The sequence below is a fragment of the Pangasianodon hypophthalmus genome, chromosome 23 (assembly GCF_027358585.1).
Source record: "Pangasianodon hypophthalmus isolate fPanHyp1 chromosome 23, fPanHyp1.pri, whole genome shotgun sequence".
Classification (NCBI taxonomy): Eukaryota; Metazoa; Chordata; class Actinopteri; order Siluriformes; family Pangasiidae; genus Pangasianodon; species Pangasianodon hypophthalmus.
In genome coordinates, this window is record NC_069732.1 from 6,803,818 (window position 1) to 6,820,309 (window position 16,492).

At 38.6% G+C, this 16,492-nt stretch overlaps 1 protein-coding gene across 3 annotated transcripts in view; it reads right to left on the reverse strand.

Annotated features, from left to right (window-relative positions):
• The window catches only part of dennd3a (DENN/MADD domain containing 3a), a 31,446-nt gene that overhangs the window by 3,326 nt on the left and 11,628 nt on the right, over positions 1-16,492 (reverse strand). For 2 of the 3 annotated variants that reach the window (XM_026929571.3, XM_026929570.3), the window contains exons 10-23: positions 15,764-15,919; positions 15,418-15,514; positions 15,199-15,302; positions 14,131-14,297; positions 13,185-13,709; positions 11,948-12,010; positions 8,628-8,887; positions 8,251-8,421; positions 7,245-7,374; positions 6,418-6,525; positions 4,234-4,373; positions 3,397-3,557; positions 1,881-2,020; positions 1,048-1,166 (exon numbers count right to left, since the gene is read on the reverse strand). In XM_026929571.3, the coding sequence (XP_026785372.3) occupies positions 1,048-1,166; positions 1,881-2,020; positions 3,397-3,557; positions 4,234-4,373; positions 6,418-6,525; positions 7,245-7,374; positions 8,251-8,421; positions 8,628-8,887; positions 11,948-12,010; positions 13,185-13,709; positions 14,131-14,297; positions 15,199-15,302; positions 15,418-15,514; positions 15,764-15,919 (2,341 nt within the window). The remainder of the gene's footprint in view (positions 1-1,047; positions 1,167-1,880; positions 2,021-3,396; positions 3,558-4,233; positions 4,374-6,417; positions 6,526-7,244; positions 7,375-8,250; positions 8,422-8,627; positions 8,888-11,947; positions 12,011-13,184; positions 13,710-14,130; positions 14,298-15,198; positions 15,303-15,417; positions 15,515-15,763; positions 15,920-16,492) is intronic. The other variant, XM_026929572.3, reaches the window with a different exon arrangement.

A 16,492-nucleotide genomic window follows, 5' to 3' on the forward strand; every position in this document is an offset into this window, starting at 1 on the left:
CTGACACATTAGAGTGGAAATGGAGATATAGTGATGAGTGATGTGCGACTGACTTATTTCTATTCAGCATGTTGCAAAAATCCATGATTGTTGTTACTGAATATTTAGTTACTGATTGGTCAGGCGATCTCTTCAAACTGTAAGGCAAATCACAGGATTATATTGATGCACTCATTCTAACACGTTATTTTTTCTGTAACAACTTACACAGGGACTTATATTTTGGATGCTCTACATAATCTAAGATAAGAACATGCTGTTATTTAACAAACAAAATGTATAATCATTGAGGTGTGGTGAAGTTTTCTGTAAGGAGATTTATAGAAGGAGTCTCCAGTGTCAGCACTTTGTAACAGTCAGAATAAAACTGTTCCTTTACGTTTTCTGACACAGGAAAGTCTTCAGGATAGAGGGCTTTGCAGTGTTTTTGTCTTATTAATTGGTGAGGAAAATGACTTTATAGCTGCTATAATATAAGTAATAAGAGGAACTAACTTGTTTCATAGACATTCCACAACAGTAAACTATAAATGGTCAAAAACTATGGCATCATTCTTTAATCATTATTTAATTACTAAAAAAAAACTGCAATCGTTGGCAAACTGCTGTGGTACAAGAGAAGTAACACACTTTGGGACATGGTGTTATAGGAAAATAATCTAGTTTTATCTAGGAACTCTTTAGTGTGGCAACCATAATTCTGCATCGAGTCAGGCCTTTACTTCACATCTTTACTTAAGTAAATTATATAATTCTTTAGCACAATTACTGCAGTGCAAAGAGAGTCCATTGTCATACTAAGAATAATGATTTAAATTTTGAATTTTAATTTCGTTACTGGCTGAGAGTTTGCTGTATTTGTAAGAGTTTCCATTATACTCCAAACATTTGTTAACCATTATTGCAAAAAAAGGTCCCTGTCATTATGACTCACGCTACTTTACCCAGCAGGCAGGAAATGGTGTAAACAGTGTGTTCAGAGAGGAGCAGGTCAGCAGGGTGTAGGTTTGTAGGAAGGAGGACAGGAAAATGTCTAGTATTATTAACCTCATCAAAGACTAAGAAGCTGCTGTAGGAACATTGCGAGCCCCTGAGGTGATCAGGAAGAGATATCCTACGATGCACTGTGCCATTCCGCCGTACCTCCAGCACACAGTCCCGCGCACCTGGAAAAACATCAAAAATGTACACCATTGGCTATGAATTCTGGCATTGCAGAACAGTGACATTATGTGATAATTGGCTATGTGAGCAATGTTGAAAGTATACAGTCAACTCCCCCTTTATGAAAATTAGCAAAACGAACATTTAAAATGAGTAATAAACGCAAATAGTGATATTTTGAGCTTAAACAAATGAGCTGTACAGCTTGTGAGGAAAAAAAAGGACATCTTGACCTTGGTGAAAGAGGTGAATGTCTTTATTTCAGAAAAACAGTAGCGAGGCACATGAGAAGGCACCTTGCATTTAGACTGAACGGTGAACGTCTACCGCTTTTAAAACATATGCATCTTAAACAGGAATTAACACCTGTGAAACATTTGGTATGCTGTCGGTGGAGATAGTCCTTTTTACCCTGCTTCTGTTCTCCAACTATATCCTTCCTGATTCAAGTGCGAATGTTATGCCATATGTGAGAACCTCTTTTTGTTGCTATGACAATTAGGGCGTTTGCTGTAACAATTTTTCAGCCTTACAACATGGAAGGGTGGAACTCATGATTAAAACTCACTTCTTGCAATTCCTTACAAGTTATGAACATATTTTTCTGTAATGTAAATATTCTTTATGGGTGCAAATGGTTTAATAGAAGGGTGCCAATATTTCTAGAGTTGATCATACACAACAATATTTCTATATAAAGCAATAAACCTACTTACAGCACCATAGTCGTCCACTGAGGATCTGAATGGACTGCAGTCTGTCACAGGTCAGTTTGATGTCACGTTTCACGTGCAGCGTGGCCACGTCCCAAATGATCACTGTGCCCTCTGCACTGCACGAGTACGCCAGCAACTGGCTACAACACAGACATTGTAGAATAAATGCTTAACTGAGAATACAGTAAAAATGTAATATGAGAAAGCCTAAAAAGATCTAAAATTTAATGGTAAGACTGTTTCAAGCTTTGCCAAACTTGTTTTTGAGAACTACATGAAGCAAATGTCTAAGATTTACAAGTAAATAAAGGCCAAAACAATCTTAGACCTCCTGAAGTGGTTTGAGTGATCAGATTTAAATCTGTTGATAAATATGGATACATATGAAAATTACATTTTTATGGGGTCTGATGTGGGGGGGTGACTGAAATGTAAAAAAATGCTGCCTTCTACGGTTCTATTGAGAGTCATGTCCAAATTTAATGTTTGCATGACACTGCTTTCAGAGGTGCTGTCATCGTGCCAATTCTGAAGGCAGCATACATGCATGTGCATGTGTCCGTCTGACATAGCGTGTATAAACTGACAACGGAAAACACAGAGGAGAGATGGAGTTGTTGGAGTTGTGATCAACAGGTATTTGTAATTATTTTTGAAGATTTATTTTTATTTCTAGTGAGAACTGGTGATGTATTCACATAATATTTGCTCTATTTTCTTTAACTGTAGTTTATTCCTTCTCTTCTCTTTAAGGATTTATGACCCTTACTAGCGCATGTCGATAACCTGACAACATGGTTACACTTCTTTCAAAACCTGTCTCAAACTGGTTCCTTACAGATACCCTCATATATACCGAAATCAACCTTGAAAGAGAACTGAATTATGAGAAAACAATGCATCCTTTTTATTTCAGGCTTATTTCACCTCCACAACTCCAAGATGGTAGATGAACTTATTAAAATGATTAATTTCATGCTTGAATGCTTTGTATAGTATACACGTGATGCAGAGGCATGCAAGTAAGTTTTATGTTCTTGTTGTTAAACCAAACAAAAATGGTGGAAATATATATAAAGGACATGGGTCAGATACCTAGTGCAAGTGTGCATTCTGTTTTAAATGAAGCATAGGTGCATTTCTCCATTCCAGAATCCTGATACTCAAAACTCAAAAAAAAAATCAAGGTGTAAATATGGTGTAATTCTATACACAGCCAAAATGCATTGGTGTTACATTCCAGGCCTTAACCTTGGATTTGTTTGCTGATGGAACAAAAGCACTCAGGATCCAAGCTGCAGTTTGAAAAATCAGGGATTTTAATGAGTGACACACATTATTTAATAAATTAATGTCATATTTAATAAAGTCAAGAATGGTTTCTACCGACTTTTCTTTTTTGTTATAGCACAGTAATGTCTGCCATGTGACAGCAGAAAAAAATGGACTAGTCTTATTCATGTGACTCAAAAGCATTTATGGATATTGTACAACATGCTGTGTTGGTGTGAGTTACCTGTATTTGTCAGGCCTTTCTTCCAGGGCGAGGCCGGTGATCTCAGCACGGTGCTCTGTCAGCTGTTTATTGCAGGACATGCTGTTTGGGTTGATTATATAAATGATCGAGTCCTGAGAACCAATCCACAACTGCTGCTGGTCCACTCCCAGCATGCAATTCTAAAGCAGCCAAAACAAGAGTGGGTTAAGAGCAACAAAGTACTGAGCTGCTGAACTTGCTGAACATATGAATATATTACATTTCTTTAGACCTATTTACAGTAAACTGTTACATTTTAAAATGGAGCAAGACACTGAAAAATCAATGGAATTACAAGAATGTGGTCACAGGAACCTAAGCATGGAGATGACTCATAATATTCTACTTTACTTCAATCTTGGAATGATGCAAAAAGACGTACTGAGAATCAGTAGCATTGCAACATAGATGTACTTTTGCATCACCTTAAGTGAATACTTTGAATTTCCCCACAACATATTAAATCTTGTGCTAAAGTTACATGATTCATAATTTGTAGACATGAATATGTAATATTAACTTGTGTCCTTAATAAAATTAATTTGTGAGCGTAGCTTCCTAAAAAAAAGAACCACCATGTCACCTCAGAGGCTGCAACAAAGTGAACATAAAGTGAGTTAACTGAAACCTGCAGGAGGCAGTGAAGGCTGTGAGCTACAAAGCAGACATGCAAAATCAAGCCAATTAACCTATTCATACATTCTATATGGATTATTTATGCTTTCTTTTCAACCTTCTTCTATATGAATGCAGTGCAGCATGTGACCATGTATTCATTAATTCGCAAACGCTAAGAGGAGTGGGGAAGTCCCTTACGAGGCGGGAGGTCCCCACTTGAATGCAGTTCTGCTGCAGGGACCAGCTGGCTGCGTCAAACACCACCACCTTCCCATCACTCAGCGCACACCAGAGTTTTGGGTAACCACCGCCGTCCGAGGCTGCTGCGCCCAGCTGTCCTAAAATAAAGCACAGTCACAGTAAGATTGTTAAAAGCATGGTGGGGGGAGAAAACACATGGAACATTCCATAACTTTTATAGGTTTGTTTTCATGCGAGAGTTGAGGTAGAAATTGAAAGCACTTGTTGGACGACTGCCAAGAGAATAAATGCAAGCCTTGAGTTTGTTTTGTGTACCTGACATACAGCCTGCATGTGATCTAAAGCAACTACATTCAAATGAGCAAATCATTCTGTCATAGACCAAAGGCATTATGTAATTATAAAAGATAACAAATGATTCTAATCACTTATATCTTAATAAGTGAATTTTAAACTCTTTCTGCTATGTGCTTGATAAAAGAAAATCTGTAGATTTTTTATTTATAGTAGATACATCTTTTGTCATTACATATATGTAAATAGACACACTTTCCATTGAACTTAGTAAAAATAAAATCACCTGCATTCACTTCCTATTTTTTATTTCTTTGGTGCTGATATTAACTACTTAAAATAATATGGTAATAACAATAATAAGTTCCATTGATATAGCACCTTTCTAACACTCAAGAGAGATGTACACCAAAACATACAACAAAATATAATTGGTAAGCTGCTTCCTTTCTAACACACTTAAGGGGTAGATGAACTTTAATTAAAAAAAAAAAATTTTTTTAAAAATGGCAGCTTGTCACAAAAATTAGACCACAGGCAGCTATAGTTTTAATTATTTAGATTCTAGCATATAATAAATAGGTTGTGGAAAATGAAAAAGATCAAAGGAAAGTTTTATAGCTGTATTCACTCAAAAGGTACAAAAAGGATCAATAGTGGTTTCTCACAAAAATAATGTTGTAGCTTTTTACTAGCAAATCCAGTTCAAGGTGTTAATCAGAGGTTAAGGTTTTATTACAGGTTAAAGTTAAAATAAAATTTAGATAAGAAAATTTAACACACTATGTTTTACACCAAGACACCAAGAGCTCTGTTGCTGTATGCATGATGATTCAGCCTGCTGCAAGGCAAATCACAGGTTTACATTCATGTGTTTGTTCTAATATATTTTTATTTCTATAGGAACATCTCATTCACAGGAACTTGTATGACAGATGCTCAACACAATCCAAGCCTAATAATAAACAAATTAAAAACTGTGCTGTATAATCACTGATATGGTGAAGCTTTCTGTAATGAGACATTTAACATTTAAGGAAGGAGTCTCCAGTGTCAGCATTTTTGTAACCATCAGAAAGTTTTACACCATGGGAATGCCATGGGGTCTTCAGGAGAGTGGAGTTTATGCTTTCTGGTTTCTCAGAAATGTGATAAGCTGCTATATTGTAAATGATAAGAGGAACTAGCTTGTTTTGCGGGCATTCCACAAGAATAAATGACTATAAAATGTGAAAAAATTTATAAATGTGTTGCTCATTAATAAATTAAAAATTTGTAACTGTTAGCAAGAGGAATAAAACACTTCGGGACATGCTGTTATAGGAAAACAATCAACTTTGGAGTCTTTACAGTAACTCTGCTTCACATCAGTCCACCTCATACCACCCAGTTGCTGATTGTTTTTCTATAACAATATGCCCCTTCATGTTTCATTTCTTAATTATCAACTTGATCCTTTCTTTAGATCTTCAGACATTGTCATCATATTTCCAAAGCTCATGCATCACACTGTAATAAAATCTATGCACATATAAAAACAAAGAGAGGAGAAAAGGTTAAAAAAAAGTAAATAAATAAAACACAGAAGCTGTTTGGAAGAATCAGTTTCCCTTTGTAGTCTGAAACCTTTTTGGAGCAAAATCACCACTGGCTCTTTCACAAGAGATGCTCTGAAACCGGAGCATTCATACACAGCAGAATGCACTGGGTTATTTTAGACAGAAACTAAGAAGGTGTTTCCAGGAAAGATCATATTTATCTCGTCACTTATCACTTCGCACAATCAGTAAAACAGGTTTTGGCTGGTCCGCATAGCTTAGGTTTCCTTCACTCACAGTGTTATGTTTTCAGAACTGTACTGAACAACTGAGGAAGATCATGTCTAACCTGGAGTATAGAGCAGGATGTCCACAGCTTGAGGAGACATCAAGTCCAGACAAGGGTTGATTTTATGCTTCAGGGTCTCAGATGTTGTTTTTGGCACCATCATCGGTACTGTTTAAAAACACCAATCTGTAAAAACTGTTTCGTTTAACGTGGAATTTTAAGTACAGTACAGTACTAAGGAACCAAGACAGTGATGTCTGGTCATGCTATTAGATGTGAGGGCTAAAATCTTATATCCATCAACAGCATGACAGCGAACGTATCAGTACTGAGCAATGCATTACATCACAAGGTCTCAATGGCATAATAATAATGACATAAGACAAACTATTATACACACACTTAAAGTGAGATAGGCAGCTGCATTCCTGATTTGTAAGAAAAGCCATAACCCTTTTGTTCAAATGGAAAAAACCCACTAAACATAAGGCTTTGCTGTCTGTCCTTTTGTGCGATTTGTACTTTGGACAGCATATGCAGTCTTTTTACTTGGGGGAAAAAGATGATAGAGTAGGATGCCAAAAATGAAACCTTGTACTGATGCCTTTTTGTGTTTATAAGACAAGGACAGGCTTAGTCCTGCTAGCCTGCTACAGATAAATAGGAAGTGATCTTAGATTAACACTCTTGTTTTTTTAAGACAAATCTAGTTCTCCAAAGGGTTCTCTTAACTAACCGATGGTGCCTTGTGGAACATTTTCTTTAAGGGTGTATGAAATGAAATTTGAATTTGAGCCAATGCATCTGAAACCAAGAGACATCAAAGAGCATCTTGCCATTTCATGACTATGACTATAGTTTTATCTAAATGGCTTGCAATTACAAACCTTCCCGTTTCATCGTGTCAAAGTAGGCCAATTTAGAAGCAGCGTAAATAGCTTTCTGAGACTGGAGGCATCTGACCACAGCATCCATCAGCAGGGCATTCGTCAGAGCCTGCTGTATGTACTGAGGGTCCTAGAGAGGAGTATACAGAGTCCACAAAATCAGATTCTTCACATATCATACATCAGAATTCATTACAGTCAACTAACGTCATGTATAATTCTTCCAATCATGGCACATTTTTCTGACAATACTATTCACACTGTTTTGTAGTCTCTACAGTAGACTGAGACGAATGAGAAGGCAAGGTAAAAGTAATGTAAATATAACAATATTAACCATTAAAACCTTTTTTCAGTGTAGTGGAATCACTGGGCTGAAATGCATCAACCAAGGACAAGAAGTGCAAACCTCAGAGAAAAGGTTCGTGGTTACCTAAATTGGACTTTTGTTAAAACAACAACTAGGTCCAACAGGCCCACCATACCAGGAACCATACAGGAAGAATAGAGCACATAAATGACATTATTATCCCTTATGTGGCCGAGTGTCAGAAAAGCATACTTACAATGCCATCATGACATGTTTACTCTGGCACACCAGAGTATGTTATGATGACATCACATGACATGACATCTCATGACATCACAGGTATGAATCAGAGTGTTTAAGCAACAGGGATTTTTCCACAATTCAGGAAAACTGTCCAGTCACCAAGACTTGGCAATACAACACAAACACAATACCTGAGCTGTGTCTGTATTATTAATAAGGCTGATATTTTATTTTATGTGTTACAGTAAATTGCAAAAATATTTTAATTATTGTGAATTGCTATAGAATAAAATGAATAAAAAAACACTTTGGGACATGCTGTTATAGTCATGTTTACTTGTTACATATTCTTTTGTTCACTCCTTAAAACACTCTGAAGCCCTGGTAGAGCATTGCTGAGAATCTAACAGAAATTATAAAAAGAATTCAGCAGAATAACATCATCAAACAAACCTTGTGCTCATCTGCCATTTTCCTTCCTGCCCAGAGCTCCTTGATCATCAAGTGCCACAGATCACACTCGGATTTCAGATTAGCCTCGAACGTTTCCCTCCTCAGGCTGGTCTTGATCTTCAAAGAGGGGATCTTCAGAAGAAGTAAAGGAGCTGAAGATATCTTCACTTCCTGAATGAAAGGAATGGACATAGACTTTCTGATCAAAGACAGGTGGAGCACTGAGAAAAGGCCTCAGGTTAAAAACAGAATTTCAGCTTATCATCACCAGAGGCAAGAATCTCACACATACTGTACATTACATAAATAATGTAATGCTTATAGTGTTTTATTTACTTTATATAAGGCATAGTGTGCACGGGAGAAGATAGTCTCACCTCTATGTCTCTAAACTTGGTGACCTCAACATAACCTGGGCGTCCCTCTGTGAGCAGAAAGAGTCGGCGCTGGGTCATGGCGATCTTGCCCACCCCATGGCTGGTCTTCACAGATGAGGAGAGCTTGTACACCTGCTCATTGGCCTCCAAGTGGTCACGCACAGCTGCAGGCAAATCCACATCCTGTGCTTCAGCCTCTGTCTCCTTCCAGATGGTGTAGAAGAAGCGGAAAACCTCTGGGTCCACCTGCTTCTGTTGACCTGTAGGGGGGAAACAGAGGAGCTGTTCAAACTGTTTAAAGGAGCTGTTTCCATTATCGCTCCATTTTTTCAGATAGACTGCATTTGTTATCATGGACCATAAAAAGAATCAAATGTAAAGGTTTCTACAGATTTGAACACTTCTCAAACTGTATGTTTCTATTAATTTCCTTATTGCATGATAGGTCCTAGATCAGACTTACTGGCATTTGGGAGTGTCCAAAGTGCAAAATTCTGGATGTTAGACTATAAGGGTGAGGTCATGAGTTACAGTAAATGATAAGAGCATATTAGACTCCATGGACTTAGGTGTCCATAAAATATAAAACATTTGTTTAAACATGTCTTACATATTATATGTAACATGATCTGCACAATGTCACATATAAAGTAACAATTTCTTGGCTATCACTGAGTAACTACACTTCGGTTTCCCATATGTATATTAGTACTTTGCCTGTAATATTAGCCCAGCACACAGAATGATAAAATACTATATATTACAATGATTATAAATTTAAAATTATTGTTATATTTAGTAGAGTAAGGGCTTTATCCCGGTCAGACTTGCAGTAGATCCGCAGCCTATTCTGGGAATGTTGGCCGTGAAGCAGGATTACATCCTGAATGTGTTGCCTGTCCATCCACACACGCATTCACACCTAGGGGCAATTTAGGGTTGCCAATCCACTGACTAGTATGTTTTTTTGAGGCGAGAGGAAACTGGAGAACCCAGGGGAAATTGCAGACACAATTAGAACATGTGAAACTCCACAAAGACAGTAAACAGGACCCTGGATATACACTATATGGCCAAAAGTTTGCAGACACCTGACCATCACATTCATATTTGCTTTTTTAACATCCCATTTCAGATTTAGTCCCCCTTTGCTGTTGTAATAACCTCCACTCTCCTAGGAAGGCTTTCTACTAGATTTTGGAGCATGGCTGTGGGGATTTGCCCATTCAGCCACAAGAGCATTAAGGAGGTCAGGCACTGATGTCAAGTGAGAAGGCATGGGGTGCAGTCAGCATTCCAATTAATCCCAAAGGTGTTCAGTGGGGCTGAGGTAAGGGCTCTGTGCAGGCCACTTGATTTCCTCCACACCAACCTTGGCAAACCCTGTCTTCATGGAGCTCGCTTTGTGCACAGGGGCAATGTCACGCTGGAACATGTTTGGGCCTCTTAGTTCCAGTGAAGGTAAAATTGTAATGCAACAGCATACAGAGACATTCTATGTAATTGTGTGCTTCCAACTTTGTAGCAACAGTTTGGAGAAGACCCAGATATGCGAGTGATGGTCAGGTGTCCACAAACTTTTGGCCATATAGTGTACACTATATTACCAAAAGTATTCGGTCACCCATCCAAATGATCAGAATCAGGTGTCCTAATCACTTGGCCTGGCCACAGGTGTATAAAATCAAGCACTTAGGCATGCAGACTGTTTTTACAAACATTTGTGAAAGAATGGGCCGCTCTCAGGAGCTCAGTGAATTCCAGCGTGGAACTGTCATAGGATGCCACCTGTGCAACAAATCCAGTCGTGAAATTTCCTCGCTCCTAAATATTCCACAGTCAACTGTCAGCTTTATCATAACAAAATGGAAGAGTTTGGGAACAACAGCAACTCAGCCACGAAGTGGTAGGCCACGTAAACTGATGGAGAGGGGTCAGCGGATGCTGAAGCGCATAGTGCAAAGAGGTTGTCGACTTTCTTCACAGTCAATTGCTACAGAGCTCCAAACTTCATGTGACCTTCAGATTAGCCCAAATACAGTATGCAGAGAGCTTCATGGAATGGGTTTCCATGGCCGAGCAGCTGCATCCAAGCCACATATCACCAAGTGCAATGCAAAGCGTCGGATGCAGTGGTGTAAAGCACGCCGCCACTGGACTCTAGAGCAGTGGAGATGCATTCTCTGGAGTGATGAATCACGCTTTTCCATCTGGCAATCTGATGGACGAGTCTGGGTTTGGAGGTTGCCAGGAGAACGGTACATTTCGGACTGCATTGTGCCGAGTGTGAAATTTGGTGGAGGAGGAATTATGGTGTGGGGTTGTTTTTCAGGAGTTGGGCTTGGCCCCTTAGTTCCAGTGAAAGGAACTTTGAATGCTTCAGGATACCAAAACATTTTGGACAATTCCATGCTCCCAACCTTGTGGGAACAGTTTGGAGCGGGCCCCTTCCTCTTCCAACATGACTGTGCACCAGTGCACAAAGCAAGGTCCATAAAGACATGGATGACAGAGTGTGGTGTGGATGAACTTGACTGGCCTGCACAGAGTCCTGACCTGAGCCCGATAGAACACCTTTGGGATGAATTAGAGTGGAGACTGAGAGCCAGGCCTTCTCGACCAACATCAGTGTGTGACCTCACCAATGCGCTTTTGGAAGAATGGTCAAAAATTCCTATAAACACACTCCTCAACCTTGTGGACAGCCTTTCCAGAAGAGTTGAAGCTGTAATAGCTGCAAAAGGTGGACCGACATCATATTGAACCCTATGGGTTAGGAATGGGATGGCACTTAAGTTCATATGTGAGTCAAGGCAGGTGACCGAATACTTTTGGTAATATAGTGTATGTATATATCATTGTTATATATAGATGTAGTTAGTTAGTGATAGCCTAGAACTTTGGATTTTTTTTTAAAAAACAATTCTTAAAACATGCAGCAATCAATAATGAGCCTGGCTTCAATCATAAGAGAAAGAATCAATACAAGACCGTATCAACACTACTTCAAACTCATTCCACTAATTTTACATGCTGCATTACAAAGATAAGGAAGAAAAAAAAGACAATCATTAACCAGCAGCATGCCAGGATGACCTCCTAAAGAGCTGAGGATGGAGAGTAAAAGCTTGGAGTTAAACAGCCAACAGGATTATAGATTAAAGCAAACAGTTAAGTTAAACGGCTTAAAGCAGATCCGGCAATAAATGAGTAATACATGACACACACTTGAGTGTGCGCGTGCACACACACACACACACACACACACACAAAACCTTTAGATGCAGTGTGTTAACGGATGCAGTACGGGCTAATCTTACCATCTGGTGAGGAATCAAGGTAAAAAACAGACTGGGCTGAGACCTTCGCTGTAGACTCCATACCTGGCAAACCACATCCATTCTCATTAGTCTATACTGGGGCAGGTATTCAGGGGCAGCACATACAATCTAATACACGGCTAACTCCAGAGTTATTGGTAGCCCTTAAAAAAAAAAAACTACAGGAGAAACCATTTACTTGTGCTCTTACAAATGAGTTTAGTGACAGTAAACTCTCTTTCTCTACATAAATACAAACAACTTGTTATCTTTGAAACATTATATTTTTTAGTCGCTCTCATTATTCACGAACTCTATTGACTCTGACCAAATATTAAACGTCATGCCAATAATTAACTCTTCTGTTATCCATTGCCACAGGGAAAACCAAAGCTCTATCAGATATTTCAGCCTAAAATCTGGTAGTCTGTCAGGATGTTGTGACTTGACCTGAAATCAATCTTTAAATCAGATAATGACCCTAAACATGCAAAAAAAAAAAAAAAATCAACCATCTGCAGCCTTTGGATTTGAACCCTACTGTAAACCAGTGGTCAAAATGCAAGGGGGCATCCACATGCACAAGCCTAAGAATATACGGGAACTTGGAAAAATTTTTGTAAGGGGGCAGTGGTCCAGATCCGTCTACAACTGTTTCCACACTTGCTGGACATTACAGAGAGTCTCAGGGAGAGTTTCCTCCAAAAAGGTGCCAATATTTATGAAGCTGACTAAAAGCAACTCATTACTATTAACTCATGTTTGTCAGGATGAGGTGGGCTGATCCCTGGTACAGCAATAACAATCAGAATGAAAGGTACTACAAAATCGGATTGTGTTTTCCTTGTATGTCGTAACCAATCATCTCACAAGAAGGAATCTCCAGGTTTAACCTGAACCTGTTTAACCTTCTTAGGATTTATTATTTGCTCTAGACACCACCTTTCAAAATGGCAGCCTTCTGTATTTCTCTTTAGCTGAGTTGAATATCAATGGTTAATCAGTGACAAATGTTGAAGACAAATGAGACTCTTCTTCACTCATTTATCTGTGCATTTAAATTAACCTGTGAGGAAATGACAAAATAAAAAATATTTTCCTAAATTCCCTGCCTCTGATTTTTCATCTTCTGTCCCACTTCTGTGCTGTCAGATCTGATGTCTGTGTCTCTCTCTCTCTCTCTCTCTCTCTCTCTCTCTCTCTCTCTCTCTCTCTCTCTCCTTAGTGTATCACTCACCCACAGTGAGAGCGTTAAACAGGCGCTGGATGGTGCCCAGGTCTTTGACGATGCCTGACTCCTGTACACGGCGCACAAAGTCGTCCAGAAACATGTGTGTGCGCGGGAGCTCAAACTTCTTCACTGAGCCGCCGTCAGGGTAGTCATCCTGGCTACAGCTTTTCTTCACTCGGCTGATGAGGCGCTTCAGCTCTGGCCGCCCCTCAGCCACTTTGCGCTCTTCTGTCCTTAGTGAGTCTGCCAGCGTAGTCACCAGCTCCAGAGGGAAAATGTCCATATCTGTCCTGTGGAGACTCTGGAAGTCCATAAGAGCATCTAGCCGTTTTCCTGCCACAGAATTTATCAGTCCGCGTAGGTAGTAGTAGCGCGCCAGCAGGGACGAGTCCTCGGGGGTCGCAGAGTTAATTGCCTTGCTGAGTTGACTGATGAGGTCTGAATAATAGTTATGAACATAGTGGTAGGCCAGAGGAGGAGGGAATTCTGGGAGTTTGAATGTTTTGACTGGCTTTGGGGGAATCTTGAAAGCTGTCAATATGGAAGGAAATAGAGAATAAAAAATATTTACACATTTCAAACATACAGCCAAGTGCAAAAGTTTGCATATACACTTACAACAAAATTAAGACAAAGAAATTTAATTGACACAGACAGGTGTTCCTTCAATAACAAATGTAACAAAAATGGTCATTGTACATTAAGATGGTGGATAAAAATAAAATCATGTGATACAAACACCCTTTTGAACATTAGTTTCAATATATTTGTTCTCTGCCAGATATTTTTGCAGACTTGTAAAATAGAGGTCCATTTCCAATTAAAAATATTGTGTATAAATTTTTGCCCTCAACTGTAGAAAGTAATAATTTAAGTTTATAAATACTAACACATGATAATGTTACTTTTGTATAAAAAAAAAAGTTCCATTCAGAAATAACATAACACAGACCTGGCTTGAATGTGGCTCCCTTGTTAGGTTTCTGGAAGGACAGCTGACGCACCGGTACTGTCAGAGAGAAGTCCTCTACCAGGTTAGGCAGACTCATACCCAGCCTCTTACGCAACTGGTAATCCGGCTGTTTGGGTCTCCGAGGAGACTCCGGCATGGTCCTCAGCCTGAGAGACAGAGATATCTTACGTTATATATTGACAGTGGATTGAACTGAAAAGCTGGCTTCTTTGGGGGTGTGTTGTTAAAATGTAAGCAGTTTTAGCTGTCCAAAGTGGCTAATGTAAATACACACTTGTGTGTGTAAATACATGCAGTGCAACTTTAAATATATAAACAGAATATCATGAAATTGTTACTTTTCCACACGTCTACTGCAGCTCTCAATAGTAGCCACAGCTTTTTTCCACCCCAGATCTTGTGGCTGTTGCTACCAAAACATCACTGTGTGTTTCCTGTAAACTGAGTTTTATTTTTTCCTGCTCTTTAATTATAATTACTGCTGTTTAATACTGTGGTATGGAAGTGCTACTTTAAAGGCAGGCAGCCAATTTGTGTGGGTGGAACTCCAATTAATAAATTATGACAAATTCACAGAGATAATTATCCAAATTATAATGACTAGGCCAATATCTAATAATATCAATCTCAATATAACCTATTAAATGATTATTTGAATAAACATTTGCCTTCTTCTCATTTGCATATTATCCTAGTAGTCTAGATTGTATACTTTCATTGTCCCCTGTATTTATACTGCATCAAATGCAATCAATTTATTGGCCAGAATTTCCAATCAATAGATTATTTTAGGCTTAAAGACAAGTTTTCTAAAAAAAAATTATATCCCCTCAGACCTGAAATGTCAGTCTGTTTCAAAAATGTGAAGGGCCATGCAGAAAATCTGCTTAAACTGGCCTTGCCTTATTTACCAATTAAACAAAAACTAAGAAATAAATACAAAACCTGTAATTTCACAGATTTAAATCAAATATAGACTAGAGTTGAAAATTATGGGAGACACATTAAAAAAAAGCAACAACAGTGAAGAACTATTAAGCAATTTACCTGTAAGCTTCTGACTGAGTATTTAGCTTCATCTGTGCGAAAGCACCCATCTTCTTATTTAAACAATCTTTTAGGAAAGAATGGAATATGTGTGTGTCTAAGACCTGCACAGACAAAGAAACACATGTTCATTCATTTTTATAGACACAATGACACTAATGGGCATGTGAACATGTATGTGTTTGTGATTACGGCAGGTGTGAATATTTATTACTATACCTTCTTGTAAAATGGCTGGTCTGCTGGTTCCTGGGCCCTGAAAAACTCCTCACTGTTGAATACTCGATGCTCAAAGTTTAGGTGGTCATGAACCTCTCTAATAAACGTGGAAAATAGAAAAAGCATTCAGAAATCTTCATGACAACAAATCATAAAATGTCTCGCTATCAGCAGGAAGCAGATGCCTGGAGACGGAAGAGGAAGTCTGCCACAAGACTACCAACCCAATTAAACAAATAAGCAGGACAGTCAGGATTCTTTCAGTATTTGACACAAATTATTATTATGGCACACACTGCATGGTCTGAAGCATGCAGGAAATTATCACAGCTTTATAAAACCTGACCTGAAGATGTTGACAATGAGCTCGAGGCTGATATTTAGGATTTCTGAGTTGAGTTTGCGCTGCCACTGGCGCCTGCGAGTCCGCACGTCAGTTACATCCATGCTGCTGCCATGGCTGCACAACTCCAGGTCATAGTGAATCTGCAGCCCCTCTACACTGCACAGACACACACAACTTATTATTCTGTTCAGTGTGATGCATGCTTATTGAATTAGTGTTTTGATGTGACTTTCTGGTTAGTCAGTTTGCATAAAATTACACCTGCAGTATACTTATGTACCTTATGTTCCGGCAAAAACCAAAAGGTTTTCAAAATGAAAATAGGATTTGTTATTAAAATGTTTCAGACAGTTTTGCACTTTAAAACTTAATTTATCCCTTAAATATGTTTATTTAAAGAAAACTCTTAGAGTCAACACAGAAGTAAGAGTGGAATGATTTAATTTAATATTTATGGCTTTCTTTCTATAAAATGAACTAAAAAAAAGCATTTAGATGCAAAAGATACACACACAGTCCCCTCAGAAAGTATTGGAAGAGCAAGGCCAGTTCTTTTGTTTTGCTATACACCGAAGACATTTGGTTTTCAGATCAAAAGATCAGTACAAGACTATAGATCAGAATTTCAGCTTTCCTTTCCTGATATTTACATCCAGATGTGTTAAACAACTTAAAACATGGCACCTTTGGTGGCAGACCACCCCATTTTTAGGTGAGCAAACATACTGG